At 36.4% G+C, this 20,017-nt stretch overlaps 2 protein-coding genes and 2 long non-coding RNA genes across 4 annotated transcripts; 3 read left to right on the forward strand and 1 right to left on the reverse strand.

Annotated features, from left to right (window-relative positions):
• Positions 1-624: 624 nt before the first annotated feature.
• LOC145062383 (uncharacterized protein At5g49945-like) lies at positions 625-2,738 on the forward strand. Its single transcript, XM_079009996.1, has 3 exons — positions 625-1,828; positions 2,080-2,283; positions 2,358-2,738. The coding sequence occupies exons 1-3, from the start codon at positions 746-748 to the stop codon at positions 2,586-2,588; spliced, it is 1,518 nt and encodes a 505-aa protein (XP_078866122.1). The 5' UTR covers positions 625-745; the 3' UTR covers positions 2,589-2,738.
• A 9,755-nt stretch (positions 2,739-12,493) lies between these two features.
• Positions 12,494-15,538, forward strand: MEE49 (Ribosomal RNA processing Brix domain protein). The gene is made up of 11 exons (XM_079010856.1): positions 12,494-12,643; positions 12,968-13,216; positions 13,317-13,397; positions 13,516-13,611; positions 13,789-13,872; positions 13,964-14,033; positions 14,142-14,224; positions 14,310-14,488; positions 14,606-14,714; positions 14,947-15,036; positions 15,322-15,538. The coding sequence occupies exons 2-11, from the start codon at positions 12,971-12,973 to the stop codon at positions 15,358-15,360; spliced, it is 1,077 nt and encodes a 358-aa protein (XP_078866982.1). The 5' UTR covers positions 12,494-12,643; positions 12,968-12,970; the 3' UTR covers positions 15,361-15,538.
• A 2,154-nt stretch (positions 15,539-17,692) lies between these two features.
• On the forward strand, positions 17,693-19,527 carry LOC145063471 (uncharacterized). The gene is made up of 2 exons (XR_013687964.1): positions 17,693-18,135; positions 19,083-19,527. It is a non-coding gene; the product is annotated as an uncharacterized LOC145063471 (long non-coding RNA).
• Positions 18,435-19,083, reverse strand: LOC145063470 (uncharacterized). Its single transcript, XR_013687963.1, has 2 exons — positions 18,794-19,083; positions 18,435-18,708 (listed from the first exon to the last, which is right to left on the reverse strand). It is a non-coding gene; the product is annotated as an uncharacterized LOC145063470 (long non-coding RNA).
• Positions 19,528-20,017: the final 490 nt, after the last annotated feature.

Consider the following 20,017-nt stretch of genomic DNA (forward strand, 5'->3'; position numbering starts at 1 on the left):
TAGGTAAATAAATTGGTTAAATTTTTGTTTAATTTTTTTTTTAAATAAACTAGCTGTTGAACGGCTATAAACATTTGGTCAAAAAGTGGGTTGCGATCTTAGGCCGTCCGGTATACCCATGACGAAGGTTTTCGTGGTCTAACTGGCCACAAACCACGATCGTGCAGACCGCACACCATCCCGGTGCCTCGTCGCGGCTCGTGATCGTGGCGGTTTGTATTAGGGACGACAGAGGAGGTCGATTAATCGGGTCTCTCTTCTCCTCTCTTCTTCTCTCTTACTGTCGTCTTCTCTCTTGCAGACCACAAGGCATCACATGTTGAGCATCATCCCGGCTAGGTTGAGGAAGAGTTGTGGTGGTGACGTGGAGGTGGTCGTGAAGACCATAACAAATGGTATTATTCATCGTTTGCATTCGTTATTCCGAACACGAGCCATCACGGAAACGCCCGACCACGAAACAACAGGGTAGTGTGTACAGCCGTTGTTCGTAACCCGCTCAACCATGATTGGTCTCGTTGCTTGTATGATGGAGGCCTCATAACCGGTGTCATAGCCAAAATGACCGGTACCATATCCGAAAACAGGTTCTCATATATTGGTCAGATCATCGATCAAATATTAGAATAATTAGTTATTTAATTAACTGTTTGGGCGAAAATCCCAACGAAAGCTCAAGTAAAGTATCGTGCCATTCGTCACTCTCGTTTCTTGATTCAGATCGAAGCTATCCATACCTTCATTAATGGCGAATCGACGACCTTCATCTCTCTTTTTCTCTTCTTTCTTCTCACCAAGAGGCGACACTCTCCTCTACCTCATCGCATTTCTCTCTATCTTCTCCCTCCTCCTCCACCACCTTTCCATCTCCGCATCCGCCGACTCGCACTTCGAAGGCTTCGACGCCGATGACGAAGTTGAAGATGATTCATTTCTCAGCCAATCATCGTTATCCGATCTCCCCCGTCGTTCCCCTCCTCCTTCCACCACCCTATCTACCTCCTCTGATCCTGAATCCCATCATGGCCCCCCTGATCCCTCCGACGACTCGTCCATGCCATCTGATCCCGATCTTTCCGGTAAACCCTCCACGACACCATCATCATTCGATTACTGGGATGAAGACGAGTTCGAAGGCTTCCCTACTGAACTAACACCACCAGAAGTCGCCAAAGATGCCGCACCTACCACTCCGGCTGATTCTGTATCAGCCGAACCGGATGATGCTCTGAAGATTTCGGAACCCGTTTCGTTGACAAAGAGGATTAGATCGTATATAATCGAGATTCTGTGTGTATCATTCTTGATACTATTTACAATAAACTATTTCACTGGGAAAAAGGAGAATGAAACCCTAGCCCTAGCTTGGGCGGCGAAATTCGCCACCAGGGACACAATTTTTGAGAAGAACTTCAGCTTGTTAGGTGTTGGTGATGATGATGACTCGCCATTGCTATTGAAAGAAGGTCAAAACGTGTTTAAGTTTTACGCTAGCGGACGTAGGTATTGCCAAGGGTTGTTGGCTACAATTGAACTCAAGAGTCGACATGATCTGATAGCGAGATTGTATAATATGATTGTGCCATGTAAAGATGAGATTACTTTTGAGGTTTATATGAATGAAGACGCCATGGATCATGTGGTATTTGCTTTGGCAAAGAAGAAGGCTGCAAAAACTATGCAGAAGGAAGTGAGGGATCTTCAGAGGTTTGCTAATGTCTTGGCGTCTGGGCCAAATGGTAGGAAGTGGGTTGCAGATGAACTGTCAGTTATCACTGAGTCGAAGGAAGTGGCTGGAGATGTGATCACTGAAGCTGTTCTTGATCAGGTTAGTAACTATGCTTCTTTCCAATCATTTCACTAATAATCAATCACTTCTTTTAAAACCATCGGGTGTTTGGATGTGGGTATTCAAAGTGATTATTGCCATTTGAAGGATCAGAATTCAATAATTAGTTCATTAAATTCAGAGATAGTTACATAAATTTACATTTATTCTGTTCTATATATAGAAAACTAAATCACAAACTTATCATGTGCATGAGATTAAACAATGTAAATTCCATTCCATCTTTATAGGTATTTGGTGAAAAATCATTTGAGAAATTTGGAAAGTGGTTCATATCAATGCACTTCTCAGATCAACATCAGAGTTCACACAGGAAGATGTTGGTATTTAGGTTTGCAATCCCTGATGTTAACAATATGGCTGACATGACACGCCTAGTGGCTCTAGTGCCCTATTACATCGAGTTAATCGGGCGATATAAACTCAGTTCACAGGTGACTCAGTTTTTCCTTCACAAAAAAAAATGAAAGTAGGTTGCTATTTCTTACATTAAATTGTTTTGAAACAGGCCCGATCGAAAACTGAAGCAGCAAGAACAAAAGTTGCACAGGAGGTGTACAAGGAACTTCAAAATGCAAGGCAAGAAGCTCTGCAGAAAAAGAAGGCAGAGAGGAGGAAGATGCTGGAAGAAGCCGAGTCAAAACTTAATGCGGAAGCTCTTCGTAGGAAAGAAGCAAAAGAACGTGCACGACAACTTAAGAAAGCAATGCCTAAAATCAAGATGTCACGTGGTGCGTAGATTTAGGTTTAACATTTGTAGTCTTATCATCATTATACATCTTTGTAGTGAATAAGAAATTGTATTGGTTTCTAGACCTATTTGATGTATTCATTTGTTTGATTCTTAAAAGTTTTATGCAACTAGACTTGTGTTACGCAAGGATTCGAATGAGCCTTAATTTTCAAGCATGAGCCTGAACTCGAACTCGAACTCGATAAAATAATTTTGAGTTGAAGTCGTCTCCAATTGACTCGATTAGTTACTAAACAACTAAATCACATTAAATTGCAATAGAAATATGATTAAACTTAAGGACTTGACTTGATTATGTAAATATGGGGATTCTATCTATACCATGGTTGAATGCCATTTAAAAGGTCAAGGCCACTATTTGTAAAGTCAAATAGAAAAAATATTAAAAAAACTGTGATAATCATGTTAAACAATTAAATAATGATAGCTTTAACATCAAGTCAGTGTGACTCCCTTTTAGAGCATCTTTAATGGTTAAGTCATATTATGACTTAAAGTTGTTGCCACATCATCATTATAGTAATTTAATCTATAATTAAATAACCATTCCAATGGTTAACCTCCTCAAATAGCTTTTTTCTATAAATTTTAACTAATTTATCAATATCTATCTAAAATGTTCTATAAAACCCTCTTATTTAATTATTCTTCACTTACACACATGTTGTATTTTAATTTTATTAAGAACATTATAATAAGTTGTTTCAAAATAAGTATATTACAAAATATCGTTTGGAAACATTAACACGAAAAAAGTATTACGGAATAGTGATAAAAAAACATTGAAAAAAATATATAATCATTATAATTTTATATTCCATATAAGAAATGTCATTAGATATTTAATATAAATAACAAATTAGTAAATAGATAAAAAAAATATTTAAAACTAAAATATATTTAGGAAGGTAAAATGAAATATAGCTAAAGAAGGGTGTTAAATGACAAAGTGTAGAAGTATATTGACAACTCAATATATATTGAGTGGTCAATAAAAAAAGCAAATAAGCTTTACGTTTCAATGGTAATAAGCTATAAAAAAATAAAGGTCAATACTAATAAGTCATAAATAAGTCACCATTGGATATGCTCTTATATTACTTGACACTTTTAATTATTTTTATTTACATTCTTTTGTTTAAACTAATTATTTTATATCAATGTTTATAATATATAATTTTAGTTTCTAACTATTTTACACATTTTACTTTTTATTTATTGGTGTAACAATCTTTAAATTAAAATTCTTATAATAAAAAATAAATTTGTTTATAAACTATCATAATTTTTTGTCTTTTACGTTATATTTGATTAGTCTCGTATTAATACTTTTGTCATTTTTTTCTATGTTGGTCATCCTAGCTGCACCTAACGGATTAATCTCTATGTATGTAGAAGGTCGGTTCAAAAATATGGTGGGCTGATCCAAATTTAATATATATATATATATATATATATATATATATATATATATATATATATATATATATATATATAGGGTCCGGATCCGGTATGAACATACAAATTGGTAGGAACCGCGATGATTATTCTCCACCAATCATTTCGTCAAGGGCATAAATGAGTTTTTCATTTTCTTTTTCATTTATTTCATTTATTTTGTTTTTATTATTATTTTTCATTAAAAAATCATTTAAGTGTGGACTGGACCCATATCTTAGAATTGTTTATGATTAGTAGCTAAGTGTGGGCATGGCCTGTATCTTAGTATTATCTGAGTATGTTTATGATTTGGTAGATTTTGGTATACTTGTTGTCTGTGTGATACTTGTATGTATGTTTAGGTAGCGGGGTGTGGGTGGGGGCCCGTGTCCTCCGTATAGCAGAGTGTGGGCGAGGCCCGTATGTCACAACTGACATATTAGCTAGGAAATTTTGTGATCATGTAAACGTCATCTATGATAATATTTGTAACTCTAACTTGATATCATGCATTATGTTCATTCTATGACAACAAACTTAGTCAAAATCCACAATTGTAGTTCAAAACTCTATGCAAAACATTTCAGAAAGTCAATTGGGAGTTGAAAACTCTAAAAATCCTGGTTCAAGTTCTTTATGGACTATGATTTTCTTATTGGGCCTAATGGACCAATAAGCATTCAATTCGACTATTTTGGGCTTAGAAACCCTATTTGGATTCTAAATGGACCCAATTCATAAATCTACAACATTTTTGACCATTTGGGCCTAGAATGATTCATTCTAATCCTATTGGGCCTTATTGGACCATAAATGATTAATTTGCCCTAATGGGTCATAAACTCCATTCCTTTTTATTCTAATGGGCCGAGAACCTTCCATTTGGGCCCATAATATCGAAATCAAGCACTAAAGGCCCAAACCACTCCTCCTTTCTCCTATTCTTTCTCCCTCTCGACCCAACAACAAAAACAAAAAAATGAAGAAAACAAGATTAATGTAGGCTTGCCACCTAAATTTTATTTAATAGTAATCTAGGCTAAAAACTCTTAACCATCATGTAATAACCTTTTTATTCTCTCTCCCTTCTCCTCTAAATTTGGTCGAGAAACACACACACACCACCACCATCTTCATTTTCCTCAACCTTTTACAAGAAATCTCTCAAGAACTCTCCTCATCCTCTCTAAATTTTCGAGATTTGGTGTGTGTCTTCGAGAGGTTATCATCTAGATCATCCTTCTTAGTAAGTTATCATCATGCATTACTTGTTATCCTCCATTCATATGCTAAAATTTCATACTTACAAAGCTTCATTTCATGATCATGTTTCCTAAAAACATTCAAGTTCGAAAACTTCTTCAAGGAAGCAACCAAGGCCGAAAACACCTTCAAATCTCATTCATATCTTCATCAAAACCGATCCAAACCCCAAGGTGAGTTCATACCCCCTTGTTTTTGGTTTTTACATGTTTTTGGGGGAGAATACAAGTGTTTATGTGTAGATCTATGTATTTATGCATGTTATGTGTGATTTTCTTGGTTTATGTTGTGATTTTGTGATAAAACTTGATAAATCTCGAAAACTTTAACCAAAATGGGTGAGATTCATAAACTAAAATACTCTAGTCATCATACTACAAAGAATAAAAGGGCTATACATGCTTATTGGGCCTTCGTGATCCATTTGGATTTTATTGGGGCCAATATAATCATTTCATGTCTATTTGGCCTGGTACTCACTATACATGCTTTTTGGGCCTTCATGATCCATTTGCATGTTTATTGAGCCCACATATAATCATTTCATGTCTATTGGGCCTTCGCGATCAAATTACATGATTAATGGGCCTGAATTAGCCTTTACATGTTATTAGGCCTTATTGGCCCATTTACATGTTAATTTAGCCTGAAATAATTCATCATATGCTTAATGGACTTTAACATGTCCATTTGTATACTTAACAAGCCTGGAAATAACTTAAATGTCTAATGGGCCACAATTGTCTTTTTTTTTTAATGTTTGTTGGGCCTTATCCTTTCACATTCATGTATCATCTGGTGTTCGTAATTCTAAATACATATAACGTTATACATATTCATGTGGCAATAATTAGGATCTAGTGAGACTTGTTGGTTGACATCATTGAGTGTATGGTCGTAGCCTGTAGTTATAATCATAGTCTTCTGAAGGGAGAGCGAGAGTTTGTGTATAGATCTATACGGGGGTGACTCCCCCACACCTGAGCTGTTCGCTACAGTTAGACTAGGCCAGTCTAGGGTGACAAAAACCTTGATCAAAACCGGCGTTTGAAAAATGCCAAGACAGACAAATTAGTCGCTATCATGTATGGTTATAACGACTCACATAGAGATCCATTACCATCACAACATTACGGAAATCAGAACTCGTAAATCATAATGATACAAAACAAATCATACGATAATGCAAGGACCACAACGTTTTTATATGTAACGATGAGATTTTCAAAACAAAATTTTCATTTTTCAACAACCAATTTATATATAAAATATTCTCAAAAGTATTCCACAATAGTTATCAAATCAAAACATATCCCGAGATCACAAATCAAATCTCCTCTCTGTGTGTACGGGTCACGCCGACGCCTTTCCACGGTCCTCGCTAGTACCTGAAACACATAACAACTGTAAACATAAATGCTTAGTGAGTTCCCCAAAATACCACATACAACACATACGCCACTCGAGGCTACTGTACAACCCTCCGGTCGATGTGTCTCAGCGGGACCCTCCGGTCCCGTAGCTCGTTGGACCCTCTGGTCCAGTCATAGCTCGTTAGGCCCTCCGGCCCGGTTTGTCTCGTTGGACCCTCCGGTCCGGTCTGAATCGTTAGACCCTCCAGTCCGGTCTATACAAATATATATATATATATATATATATATATATATATATATATATATCATACCTACATCACATATCACATAATCTCATACATGGCACACAATCTCATACATAACACATAAGACCCTCCGGTCAACTCATAATACCACTCTAGGTAATGTATAATGAGAAGACTCACCTCGTGTAACTCGGTAACTCGGAAATCTCGGACTCCGTGAAAATAGATCTAGCCTCCGCCTAATCATATGAAATAAACACTCGGCATCAACACATTTCCCAAGGCTATACCATTCCCTCTCTTAGCACTCTCAGGAGGGTAAAAGACCATTTCACCCCTCTCATGGCGCACATACCCTAAAGTTGACCAAACCCTAAAAGTCAACCCTTCGGGTTACGCTGCGCGTACCAAACATATACGTTGGGCGTACCCGGTGCCTTCACAAAATCAGGGTGCACCACCCCCTACGCTGCGCGTACTGGGATTAAGCCCGGCGTAAATCCCGGTTCAGCCATATTGAGTATTGTGGTCTTAAACGGTTAAGACAAGAACTCATATTCCAGATATGACTTCTCTAAGGTTCCTTACTCCATAAAGTTGAAACCTTTAAGCCTTGCATGGCTGTAAAGATCATCTATCACTCAAAACACCTTTCCTCTTTCCATATTAAGACCCTAACTCATGCATGACTCAATATCCACGGCCAAGATTGGATTTTTATGAATCCTCAACACATATTACACTGGGGAAGGCCAGATCTAGGCTTATGGAGACTCTTTGCACACAAAGTCTCCACCTTTAAACCAAAAACCCTAAAATGGGTCCAAAAAGCAAAACTCTTGAAGGACTAGGAAAACTTTGAGCTTTTTACCTCAGAAGGGATCTCCAACCACTGTAGAACTCAGATCTACTCTTGATCTTCCACTTCTAGCTCCAACAAAGGCTTCCTCTTCTCCTTCTTCACCTCAAAAAGGTACCTTCAAGCTCAAGAACACACACACAAGCTTAAACACGAATTTCTACACTCTAAGGGCTCACTCAAGGGGGGTATGGTGGCTGGGGCAAAGGACTAAACGTTCCTTTTATAGTGCACAAGCCAGAAATTAGGGTTTGCATCTGGGCACACTACGCCCAGCGTACCCGGGCGAGTCCGCGTTCAAAATAAGTGCGTGAGTACGCGCTGCGTACTCCTTATTACGCCTAGCGTACTCACAACCAACACACAACCTTAAAGGACTCATCTTGTCAACTCTCAAAAATAGAAGGGTTATAAAGCTTACCTGAATTTTGGGATGTTACATTATAAATCATAAAATATCGGATTTTCTGGGGAAATACTATTATTTATTACCTTCTACTTACAGCAAATATAATATAAGGGAAATTTGGATCGCTTACTTATACATGTTTTTACAATGGAAAACACACATACATTTATACTTGATCATTACATCATTTTCAAAGAATTTTCAGAAAATATCGGATTTTCTGGGTTACACGAACAATCCGAAATCTTTCGATTAAATATGCTTATGAACTCACCAACATTATATATGTTGACCGTTTTCAAAATAACTTGTATTTTCAGGTAACCGTTAAGCATGGGAAACTTTCAAGTGCAGGGATTTATTTTGTGTAATGTCAATCATCATACAATTAATATTTTTGGATATTTAATCTAAGACAATATACTTGATGTGAACAATACCAGTTATATTATGTAATGTTTGGTGATGATTGTGTTATGTTTCATGTATATTCATTGTGATGATATTTCAATTTATAGTCATACGAGACCTCGGACGTTTCCGCCATCTGGTTCGAGGGTGTGACACCGTATCTCTGAGATAGCTGAGTGTGGGCGAGGCCCGTAACTCATAGTTAGCCGAGTGTGGCCGCGGGCCAATATCTCCTTAAGTGTGTGCGAGGCTCGTATCTCCTAGCTTTATGTTATATGCTATGTGTATGGTATGTGGTAGTTTGGGGAGACTCACTAAGCTTCATGCTTACAGTTTTTCAGTTTTGGTTTCAGGTACTTCTGGTAGCAAAGGAAAGAGATCGGGATGACTGCATTGCACACACCACAACGTTTTAGCCTAAGAGGATTTACTTTGATGATTTGACATATGATTTGGATATAGGATTTACTTAAGTTTTTATGTGATGATTGGATTACTATGATTTTATAATGATTTAAAACGAAATCTTTGGACCGTATTTTTGGGATGTTTCATGTAAAACCAAGGATATGTACAATCACACCTTTGTCTTGCCACGAATCGACTGAATAACCTGAAACCATAAACAAAACTTTAAGCACGAAGCTTAGTGAGTTCCTCCAAAGTACCAACACTCAAACACATAGCATATACAAATAACAACATGTAAGGGTCCACAACTAAAAGATTGGATTACCCCTAAGCCCACAGTATAAGTCTTGCTTGCCTATCAGACCCACAACTCATATATGGCCTGCCCTTGAGCCCACAACATAAGTTTGGATTGCCCTCAACCCACAACTTATGTCTGGCTTGCTCCCCAACCCAATCAGTCGTCGGACTGGAATACCAATGTTCAGCTCTCAGTACGAGTCTGGCATACCATCCGGTCCTCAGCTCGTATCGGGAGTGCTATTGAGCCCTCAGTATGAGTCTGACATGCCCTACCTGACCCTCAGCTCATATTTGGAATGCTCCAATACCCTCAAGTCCTCAGTGCGAGTCTGGCATACTATTGGGTCCTCAGCTCGTATCTGGAAAGCACTTGGGCCCTCAATATGAGTCTGACATGCCCTACCCGACCCTCAACTCATATATGGAATGTACATGAGCCCTCAGTATGAATTTGGCATGCCCAACCCGACCCTCAGCTCATATATGGAATGTTGCAGTGTTTGTTGGCTACATCACGAAGCAGTACAACCTCAACCCAACATAATATGCCGACAGATAACAACACATATAGATAATCATTCAGATAGAATCACAGGTAGCCCTACATATCTACCAACTAGCACATCAGAACTAGCATGCATATATATCCCATACTCAACATATCAACTAATATCAGGTTACCAAACCAATGGGCCGACCTTGGTTCCTTCGACCCGAAAATACAGTGAGGAAAACTCACATCGCATTGCCGAATCATATCGAAAATCCATGGCTGCTGACTGACAGATCCCCGAACTATCAAGATCAAAACAACAACCAATCAACAGTTGGGTCTCAATACATATCCATAAATCCATTACTAGGATAAATGACCACTTTACCTCTCACCTAGTTTGGACCAAGACTTAGGCCCAAACCTAATAATCCATAAGGCACAAATACCAAAAACCACCCAAGGCCTAATCCATGGCCTAATGTTCCAAATTGGGCCCAAACCCAATGCAAGCCTTCTCAAAATAATTATTAGTCCAAAACTTGATGGCATAACAAGGCCTAAGACAACTAGGCCCAAAAGGTGGCACAAACTAAAGGCTAACACGCAAAAACCCACCTGACTGAGTACATAGGGCGTACTCAGTTGCACGCTAAGCATACACGCTATTTGGCTTGTATGCTGCCCGTACAGTCTTGTACGCCCAACGTACTCTTCCATTAAGTCAAACCCACCATTAAGCCCTTAATGCTTAAGTCCAGAAAGTCCAAATCATAGATCTGAGTCCTAATAAGTGTTTACAACCATAAAGTCACTGACTTGGTGACTTTGCATGCCCCATAAAGACCCAACTTTAAAATATAACACTCTACTATCAACAAATGGGTAAACTCTTACATGGATGAATCTAAACCCTAAAGGTGACAACTTTATGCAACTAGAACCTCATAAACACCAAGAGTGGCAACCATTAGCTCCTGGAGTGGTATCAAACCACTAGATCTCATTATTCGGGCCAAAAAGGGATCAAAACTCATATATAATATATCCAAGCCATTAATGAACAAGTTCATAGATTTTTACATCAAACAAGTTGGAAATGAAGCACATAATCAAGATCCATAAGCTCTTTCTTGATCCACAACCTTGTATCATACTCTTTCTTCTTGAAAATGGACCAAAAACACCAAGATGCACATAATGAGCTCAAAAACACCACCGTGGAGGCAACAAGGTTGATTTAGGGTTTTTAGGGTATGGGCCTTACTTAGAAATGAACAAAAACACCCCGATCCCATCCTCGTAGTATGCTAAGCATACTCCACATTATGCTCAACGTACTGCCCCTTCGCATCAGTACGCCCTGCGTACACCCTAGGTATGCCCCGCATACTAGGTTTCTCCTTAAACCCCAATATATTCCGAATGCCATAACTTTCTCATTATAAATTCAATTTCGACGATCCTTATATCTATGAAAAGGTAACAAGAAATTCTACGTGTTAATCAACTCATACTTGTCTTACAATTTCCCGAACAAACATCCAATTTCCATAAAAGCCCGGGCTGATATATTACCAAAATACCCTTTGGATCCAAAACACAAACTGAACACCCATATCATTTAAATAACGTCACACATGACATTTTCTTCTTACTTAAGCCACTCAACTTTAACACCTTTTTCAGATTTGACCATAACAACAATTTTTTAGTTATAGATGGTATTTTTTTATGTTAATTAAACGTTGAAATTATAAAAATAATTTTAAAGGCGGAATTTAAAAATGATTCATTTTTTTCCTATTGACAACTTTTTGTAATTTAACTAATTTAACCTATGATAATATCATATTTCCAAGTTTTTCTGGCTTATCTAGGATTTTAAGATGTCATGTTTAATTTTTAGATGATTTGATATTTAGAAATTTTTTATTTTTTTAATGCGAAAACCATCGTAAAAACAAATACCGTCACATCCTTCATTTGGTTTGTCATGGCTAAGTCCACATCCCTCCACACCAAGCTCCAACACACCATCACACCATGGGGGTGTTCATATGTCCTAGTCAACGCCACATAAACACCACGCCAATGACACTATGTGTATACAACATAGCCTTACATTCGAGCTAACTAAGGAGAATACAAACAAGAGGTGGCAAACTGTAAATCTTTTAACAAGAAGGATTGTAGAGAAATTTGAACATAATTCATGGGGTAATTTTTCACTTGACATTAGGGGTGACAATCGATGACACGATACGAAAAAAATACACGACACGAAACGAAATTGGGACGAAACTGAAATTCGAATTCGTGTTCGTGTCAAGTGTAAAAAACACGATGTCATGTCGTGTTCAAAATTCGACACGAAATTGACACGATTAAGCATTTATCTGTCGTGTTTGTCATGTTTGTCGTGTTATATATGATTAAGTATTAATTAAATAAACTAATTTTTATTTTATGTTATCATTGTCGTGTCGTGTCGTGTTTGTCGTTTTTTAATTAGTTCGTTTTCGTGTTAGTTAAAAAAAACACGACATCGTGTCATGTCGTGTTCGTGTTACAGAAAACCTTGTTGTGTCGTGTCATGTCAGACAAAAACGTGACACGATGGCCGGATTTGACACCCTAATTGACATTCGCCGGTTTCATTCCATCAATTGGGTCGGGTTTTTTTTGTTAGACGAGTGGAAACAAAGCCCTAATTAAACCCTTTCCGAGCCGCTTTGCCATCACTCTCTCTTTCTCTTCATACCCCTGTCGTTGCCGCCGGAACCACCGTAGATTGTGCATCCGTCGTCTCCAAAGTACAAGATCATCAGAGGTTAGTTACCTTCTTTCTCGTTTTCTCTCAGTCAATCACACACACACACCCCCACACCCAAACGCAGCAAAAGTAGCTGCAACGTTATTTGTTGCTATCTTCCGCCATTGAATCCGCTTTACGTATCTATTTTTTCGTGATTGAGGCAATAACTGAATTTGCTCGAGATTTGTTATTCGGAGTTTGTTTCTGTAAAATTTTGGATTTTCCGATACCTGTATCTGTATATGTTGCATCGTATATAAATGAATAATAATTGTTATTTTGATTCGTACCTTGACAAACGTATTATTTAGATTAACATCTTCTTGTTTCGTTGACTAGGTAATGGGGAAAAAACGGAAGGAACGTGAAGCTCAATCTGACGATGATGATTCATCAAAATCGCGTACTAAGAGAACGGATAGTGATAAACTGGTTGTAAAGCCGCAGTTGCTACCATCAATGATAAAAAACAAAGACAAAAGGTCGGCTGTATACGCCAAGATAAAGCATGAAAAGAAAGTAGAGAAGCGAAAGAATGCTAAGGCTCGTGAAGCTTTGGAGAGCAGAGCTCTTGAGCTTGGAGAGGAGGTTTATTTAATCCCTAATCTAGCTGTTTTACACTTTCTACCATATCTTCTTGAATTTGATAATGATGAGATTGTAATTAACATTATCATTAACGTTTCAGCTTCCACCAAAGAAGATTCCCCGAACAATTGAGAATACTAGAGAGGCTGATGAAACTGTATGCAAGCCTGATGATGAAGAGGTCTCCTATTCCTTCAAACTCTTCCCTATCTTTACATAGCATAATGCTTAAAACTGTTTTCCATTGGTAGTTTTGTTATCAGCATGTGATTTTTGATACATTACATATGTTATTGCAGCTTTTTGCAGGTAATGATGCTGATGAATTCAGCTCAATTTTAACCAGTGAACGAGCCCCAAAAGTACTGATGACAACTTGTCGTTTCAATTCAACGGTAGGTTCTCATGTTCACTTGCATTATTTATCATCTGTATAAGAAGTTGCTCTTATTAGTTTGAAATATGTTTTGACTTTGAAGGGTATCTAATAGGGTTTGCAGAGTTTATATATAAACAAGCTAATGTTATCTTACTATTTACTAATCATTTCTTGTAATCCGCCTTAACTACAGAGGGGACCCGCATTGATCAAGGATTTACTTACTATAATCCCCAATGCAGAGTACTACAAGAGAGGAACCTATGATTTGAAGAATGTAACAACTACACACTCCCTTTATCTTTCCTCAATCATTTTTCTTGAACATATATGTTTCTAAGATGTTTATCTTTACCCCCAATTTCCAGATTGTCGAATATGCAAACAACAAAGAATTTACATCTATCATTGTTGTCCACACCAGCCGTAGAGAACCAGGTTATTTATCATCCATCTTTCATTCATTCCCTAAATCTTTTAGTTTTGACTTATATCTTTTTTACCTTTTCTTTTCTTATTCTTACCAACCTTGTTTGCTATTTATAGATGCTCTCTTGATAATTGGATTGCCTAATGGACCTACAGCTCATTTCAAGCTCTCGAATCTTGTGTTACACAAGGATCTCAAGGTGGAGAAAAATTAACTATAACATAGACTTTAGTATAACCATTTTTGTCATAACTTTTAACACATTTTTTTATATGTTATTGCAGAATCATGGAAACCCAACCAGTCATAAACCAGAGTTAGTTCTAAATAACTTCACCACACGCTTAGGTCATCGTGTTGGAAGGTTAATTCAGTCACTTTTTCCACAAGATCCTGAATTTCATGGAAGAAGAGTTGTCACTTTTCACAATCAGAGAGATTTTATATTCTTTCGTCATCATAGGTAAGCCATTTGGTATATTTAACTTATACAGTTAGTGATAACATGATGATTTATTTAGAGTTATTTTGGAAGGAGGTTTTCTTCTTAAAGGTAAAAGGAACTTGTGTTGATTTGTAGGTACGTTTTTGAAACTAAAGAAAACAAACAAATTGATGCAAATGACAAAAGCAAGGATACTGAAGATGGGAAGAAGCAGCTAAAAGGGAAAATTATTGCTCGGCTGCAGGTATTTTCTTTCTTTCCATCCACTGCAATGTGTTATAGCATTATACTTTCATTTAATTTCAATTTTTAAAGGGAAATTTGAAAGTAAATTGGTATAATTGGGCAGATTTCTGAACGTATTGCCCTTAATAAAAAGAAATTAAAAGTACAGTGTTATTTGTTGCATGTAATCTTAAAAAAACAAAGGACATTTGCCATTGAGCTTGCTTTAACTGTGTTTTAATATTGTGCAGGAATGTGGGCCCCGTTTCACACTAAAATTAACAAGTTTACAACATGGAACATTTGATACAAAAGGAGGGGAGTATGAGTGGGTTCACAAGGTATTATTAACTAATTTCACTAAAATTTTTGCATTCCATGGAATGGAATTGGAATTCGAGATTCCATTCCATTGACAGAATTTAATTCCCTTGGATTCCTTCAAGTTTGTGTTTGATGGATGTCATTCCAGTGGGAGGTTGGAAGGAGTTTAATTCTGTTATTTTTTATCAAATGACTAAAATACCCTTGTATTATATGTTGAAATGAATAAAAATAACATCTCAGTATACACACACACAATAAATTAAAAGTACGTAACTTGTGCCTTTTGTTGTGTATTACAGCCTGAAATGGACACAAGCAGAAGAAGATTTTTCTTGTGATGTGGTTTTGAAACTGGAGCTTCAAATTATTTACTTGTCATTAGTTTCTTTTGTTTCACAATTTTGTTTGCAAGAGAAGGTTAACTATGATATAGTTGTAAAAAAACTAATCTTTTGCCAAATTCTGAATCATTTTTGTTGTTTATTTTTATTTATGGAAATTGAGTGTTGATTGATAGTTTGATATTGTTTAAAAAAAGATTATAAGCTAAAAATGTCACCTAAAAATGTCAAAAAAATAAGTTGGTTGTCTCATGCCAAACATAGCCTAAAATAAAATACAATAAGCCAATTACCCGAAATGAAAAGTCACCAATTTAAACATCCAAGTAAGGGTGGTGCAAGTTCATCCATTTGAACGCTCCTAAAAAACTATAATTGAAATCCTAAAAAACGATAATTCAAATCTTAAAACGACAAATAAGATCATAAAATGATAATTAAAATAAAATGAGAAATTCTAAAACTCCTAACCCTAAAGCCTTGCTAGTTCTTACATGTGAGCGAGCATCATATTCAACATTGGTCATGTCAAATGGTCATACGGCCGAAGAAAGAAGCTCTTATCTAATCACTTTTCTTTTGTCATGCGCAACTCCTAATCTACAATCTATAGTTGCTTTTGCGAGATTATGATGGATATTGAGCTTCCAAAAAGGCTATGTATGTATTTGTCTCGTATGTTTTTGTATTTTTTGGGTTGAGGGGGATTCTCATTGCTTTTTCTTCGGTTGAACCCGTATTTTTGGTTTTACCACAACTAGAATGCATTGAATATGGAATATGTAAGGTTCGAATGGAGTAAAGAATTTTAGAATGACATTGGTTAAGATTAGAAAGTTATAAAGGTTCCTATCATTTTTGAATAGGTTTGTGAGTGGTTTGCATACAAAGTAAATTGGTTAAAGAAAAACAAAGGTAGCCGCTGAATAACTGTCATGAGGAAAGGGAAAAGAAGATGAAGGTACTGATATGAAGATGGAGGCCAACCCACTCCCACACTTCGGGTAGAGGGAGTCCATCTTTTCCATCCCTACCAAGTCCCAACTAATTGCTACCTCAATTTTCTCTTCTTTCACTTCTATCCCTCCTATTCCACAACATACGGAAACCTATATTTCTTATCCATTATAACTTAATCAAATTTTTTTTTATGCTTCAAACTAAACTTAAAACCAAAAAATAAAAAATAACATTTTTTTTATTAAAACATAATCCAATACAAATAAGAAAAAGACAAAACAACAACTAAAAATCCTAAAACGATTACTAAATTCCTAAAATGAAATCCTAAAACTACCAATCATATTTTGCCGTAATTTATCGTTTTTTCTCAAGCACCGTTCGTAGCAAACCTTGGGTCAGATGTTCATATGGATTGAGAAAAAAACCAAATATCTTGCTTCTCTATCTCACGTTCAAAGAGTTTAATTTTCAATTGTTCCGTTTGTCGCATGATGCGTAATTTTTCATCTCGATATATTTTTTTTCTTTCTTCAGCTTCCACTTAGTGTGGTTGGTGGCGATTTTGTTGATGAGATCAACTATTTCCGACGGTTTTAAGGATGCCGATGTCGTTTTCTTTCCTTTCCGTTGTCTCGGGTCTTGGCCGAATCCGGGATGAAATTATGCATCCAAGATCACCTTTTCTTTTTCGCTCCATTTCTTTACTTTTTTTTTTTTTTTTTTTTTTTTTTTTTTTTTTTTTTTTGTTTTGTATAATCCTGTTCAGTTTCGGCGACGAATTTGAGATCGTTGCTTGTTTGTTCGTTTTGAACGGGACCGGGTTCGTCACTGTACTTTTTGGATTCTAAGTTTTGTGTTTCAGGAGAGAATCCATTTAGGGTGCATTTGGTACAGAGAAACAAAATTACAGCAGATAAAGAAAATTAAGCTAGAGAAAGCGAATTAATTACACTGTTTGATAGAACTGAGAATCCACTAGAGAGAGATATTTTGTATTTGTATTATTTTATTTTCCTTATGACTTATTATTAATTATTGTTTACATTTGTCAATTAACGCTTTATATATTATTTAATATAAACAAAAAATATTGACCTTAGAAGTTAAAAACAAAACTTCTAGCAATTATCTAAGCAATTCGAATTATTAATTATTATTTACAATTGCCAGTTAACACTCTATATATTATTTAATACCAATTCATATGCAGTATGCATTAGCAAAATAAGTAGTCCTAGCAAGATTCGAAGTCATTACTTGAAGCTGGGAATCAATTCTCTGATTTTTTTGTTTTATTTAATAGGCTATTTCTCCCCATTTCTTTATAAAAAAGGAGAATTGATAGAATGGAAATGTAATTCAAAATTTTCTCCTTTCTCTATATTTCAGTGCAAAACAAACGAGAGAAATATCTTCTCTTATTTCCCTATACCAAACCCGTTTTTAGAGAATTGAATAAGCTGGGAATGGGTTTTATTTTATTTTTTTTATTATTTTTTATTTTTTTTGTAGTGATAAAAGGTTAGTATATATTTTCAAAGTATTTTGAGTTTTTGACCGTTCAACGGTCACAAAGCAAGAGAGAAAGCCAAGCATCGGATATAGTAGCCAACTTTTCTTCGATTCCGCCATACCTCGCCTTGCTAAAGTCGGAGGTAGAGGCGGTACTGCTGTAACCCGCCACAGAAATCGGACGACTCTGTCGGCGGTGGGGCCAAATTGAAATGAGATACAGAGAAGAAAACTGCGGTCAATCGTCTGCGTCTATATCTCGAATCTCGCAGCAAGATACGGATACGAAGGTTTCAGGTTAGTCTGTTTGCCTATTTGATTACTCTTATCTAATTTAGGGTTTCTAGTAGTTTATCTTGATGAAACTCCCAGGGTTGCGAATTTGACCTATGGCTGTTCGAATTATCATAGTAACCTGTGCTTTTTTTTTTGTTTGTTCTTTGCGACGACTTGATGTTGTAAGAATCAAAATTTTGTTTGAAGGCAACGGTGAAAGCGTAATCAGAGCCCAACGAAATACTATACATTAGTCCTATTTAAAATACTGATTCTTGGTTAGTTGATCTTGGATTGCCTCGTGATTAAACAACAGAAAATAAAGAATAAGGAAAGTCCAATAAATTACTGAAATCTTCAACTGTGTTCTTACTTTCTAGCTGTTACACCATAGAAACCTGATGAAAGAGATAAAGCATTTCTCGAACTTCTTTTCAAGTCTTGATCAATGGATTTCTTTCAAAAAAGTTTGAAGGCTTTAACTCGAATCCATTAGCTAATGTTGACATCACTGGGAAATCTTCTTGACATGGGTTGTGATGAAATCCCACAGTGTACCACAAAACTATATCTTTGTTCATAATCGATCTATTCCTGCAACACCAAAACACAATCTTTAATTCAAGAAACTTTACTTTAATTAAAAAAAAATACAAAATTTTCAAAAAACGAAAAGAACCTTCGGCTCCAAACAGCTAATCCATCTTTTCCTGTGCTCCTATCAGCATAAAACCCTGCAGCCCATCTCTCGGACTTGTTATAACTAGTCACCCACACTTGATACTTAGTGTAAGAAGCTCTAATTTGTGGATAATCATCATCCAATAATAAAGAGACAGCTGGCTGCCCTGTCATCAACCGATACCCAACATCATTTCCCAATTTGGTTTTCTTATTTGTGTTCACCACTAAAAGCTCGGATGCCTTTAACCTGAGCCTAATTCTTGCTTCGTTTTCGGTTTTTGCAGTCTCCTTAACGACATTCCAGTAACTCTTCCTTGGAGATGTGTTGACTTTTTTGACTTTTAAGTTTGCTTTTACAAAAGAATTTTCATCACCATCGATGTCAAGGTCGAGATAGTATGTTATGAAGTGAGATCATGGTTGTTTCTAGGGATGAGCATATGACCCGTTGGACCGGACCGGACCGGAAAAAAACCGGGACCGGACCCAGACCGGACCGGATATACATATTAATGGGCCGGTTTTCGGGTTTTGTTTTTACCACTAATTGGGTTTCGGGTTTGGACCGGACCGTACCCGGAATACGGGATTTAACCCGGACCGGACCAGAAATTTTTTTCTCCTTAAAATATATAGATAAGGATACTGAATTACTAGTTAATGTTATATATAACATTATGTATAAAACTTGATGTTTTTATTTTAACATTGTTTATAAATCTTGATCAACGTTTGTTCCTATCACTTTACAAGAAACAATGTATCTAGCATGCTATTTTTTGTTCAAACATGCAAATTTTTTTTTATAAAAACATGCAAATTTTTTTATAAAAACATGCAGCTTTTTATAAATAATGCTGTTTTTTGTTGTTTTTTACACAAAAAAAGCTATGAAAATGTAGTTTTTTATTAGCAATGTTGTTTCTTTTTTGTTAAAACATGCATTTTTTTTTATAAAAAGTGTAGTTTTTATGCTAAATAGTGTAATTTTTATTTGTTCCAAATGTTAATAAGGTTTGTATTTTTGTTTTGTAGACGTCTCATTTGCATGTGATCTAAGTAAAGTCCCGCATTGTACCAATTTCAAAGCCTAATTCGGTCCAAAACCCGAAACCCAGTTTAGTACCCGAGACCGGACCGGACCGAACCCGAACTCGATACATCCAGAAACGGTCCGGTTTTCGGGTAAGAAAATTCACGATGTTTGGTCTTCGGGTTT

This window comes from Lactuca serriola, chromosome 7 (assembly GCF_051521515.1).
Source record: "Lactuca serriola cultivar US96UC23 chromosome 7, Lser_US96UC23_V15, whole genome shotgun sequence".
Lineage (NCBI taxonomy): Eukaryota > Viridiplantae > Streptophyta > Magnoliopsida > Asterales > Asteraceae > Lactuca > Lactuca serriola.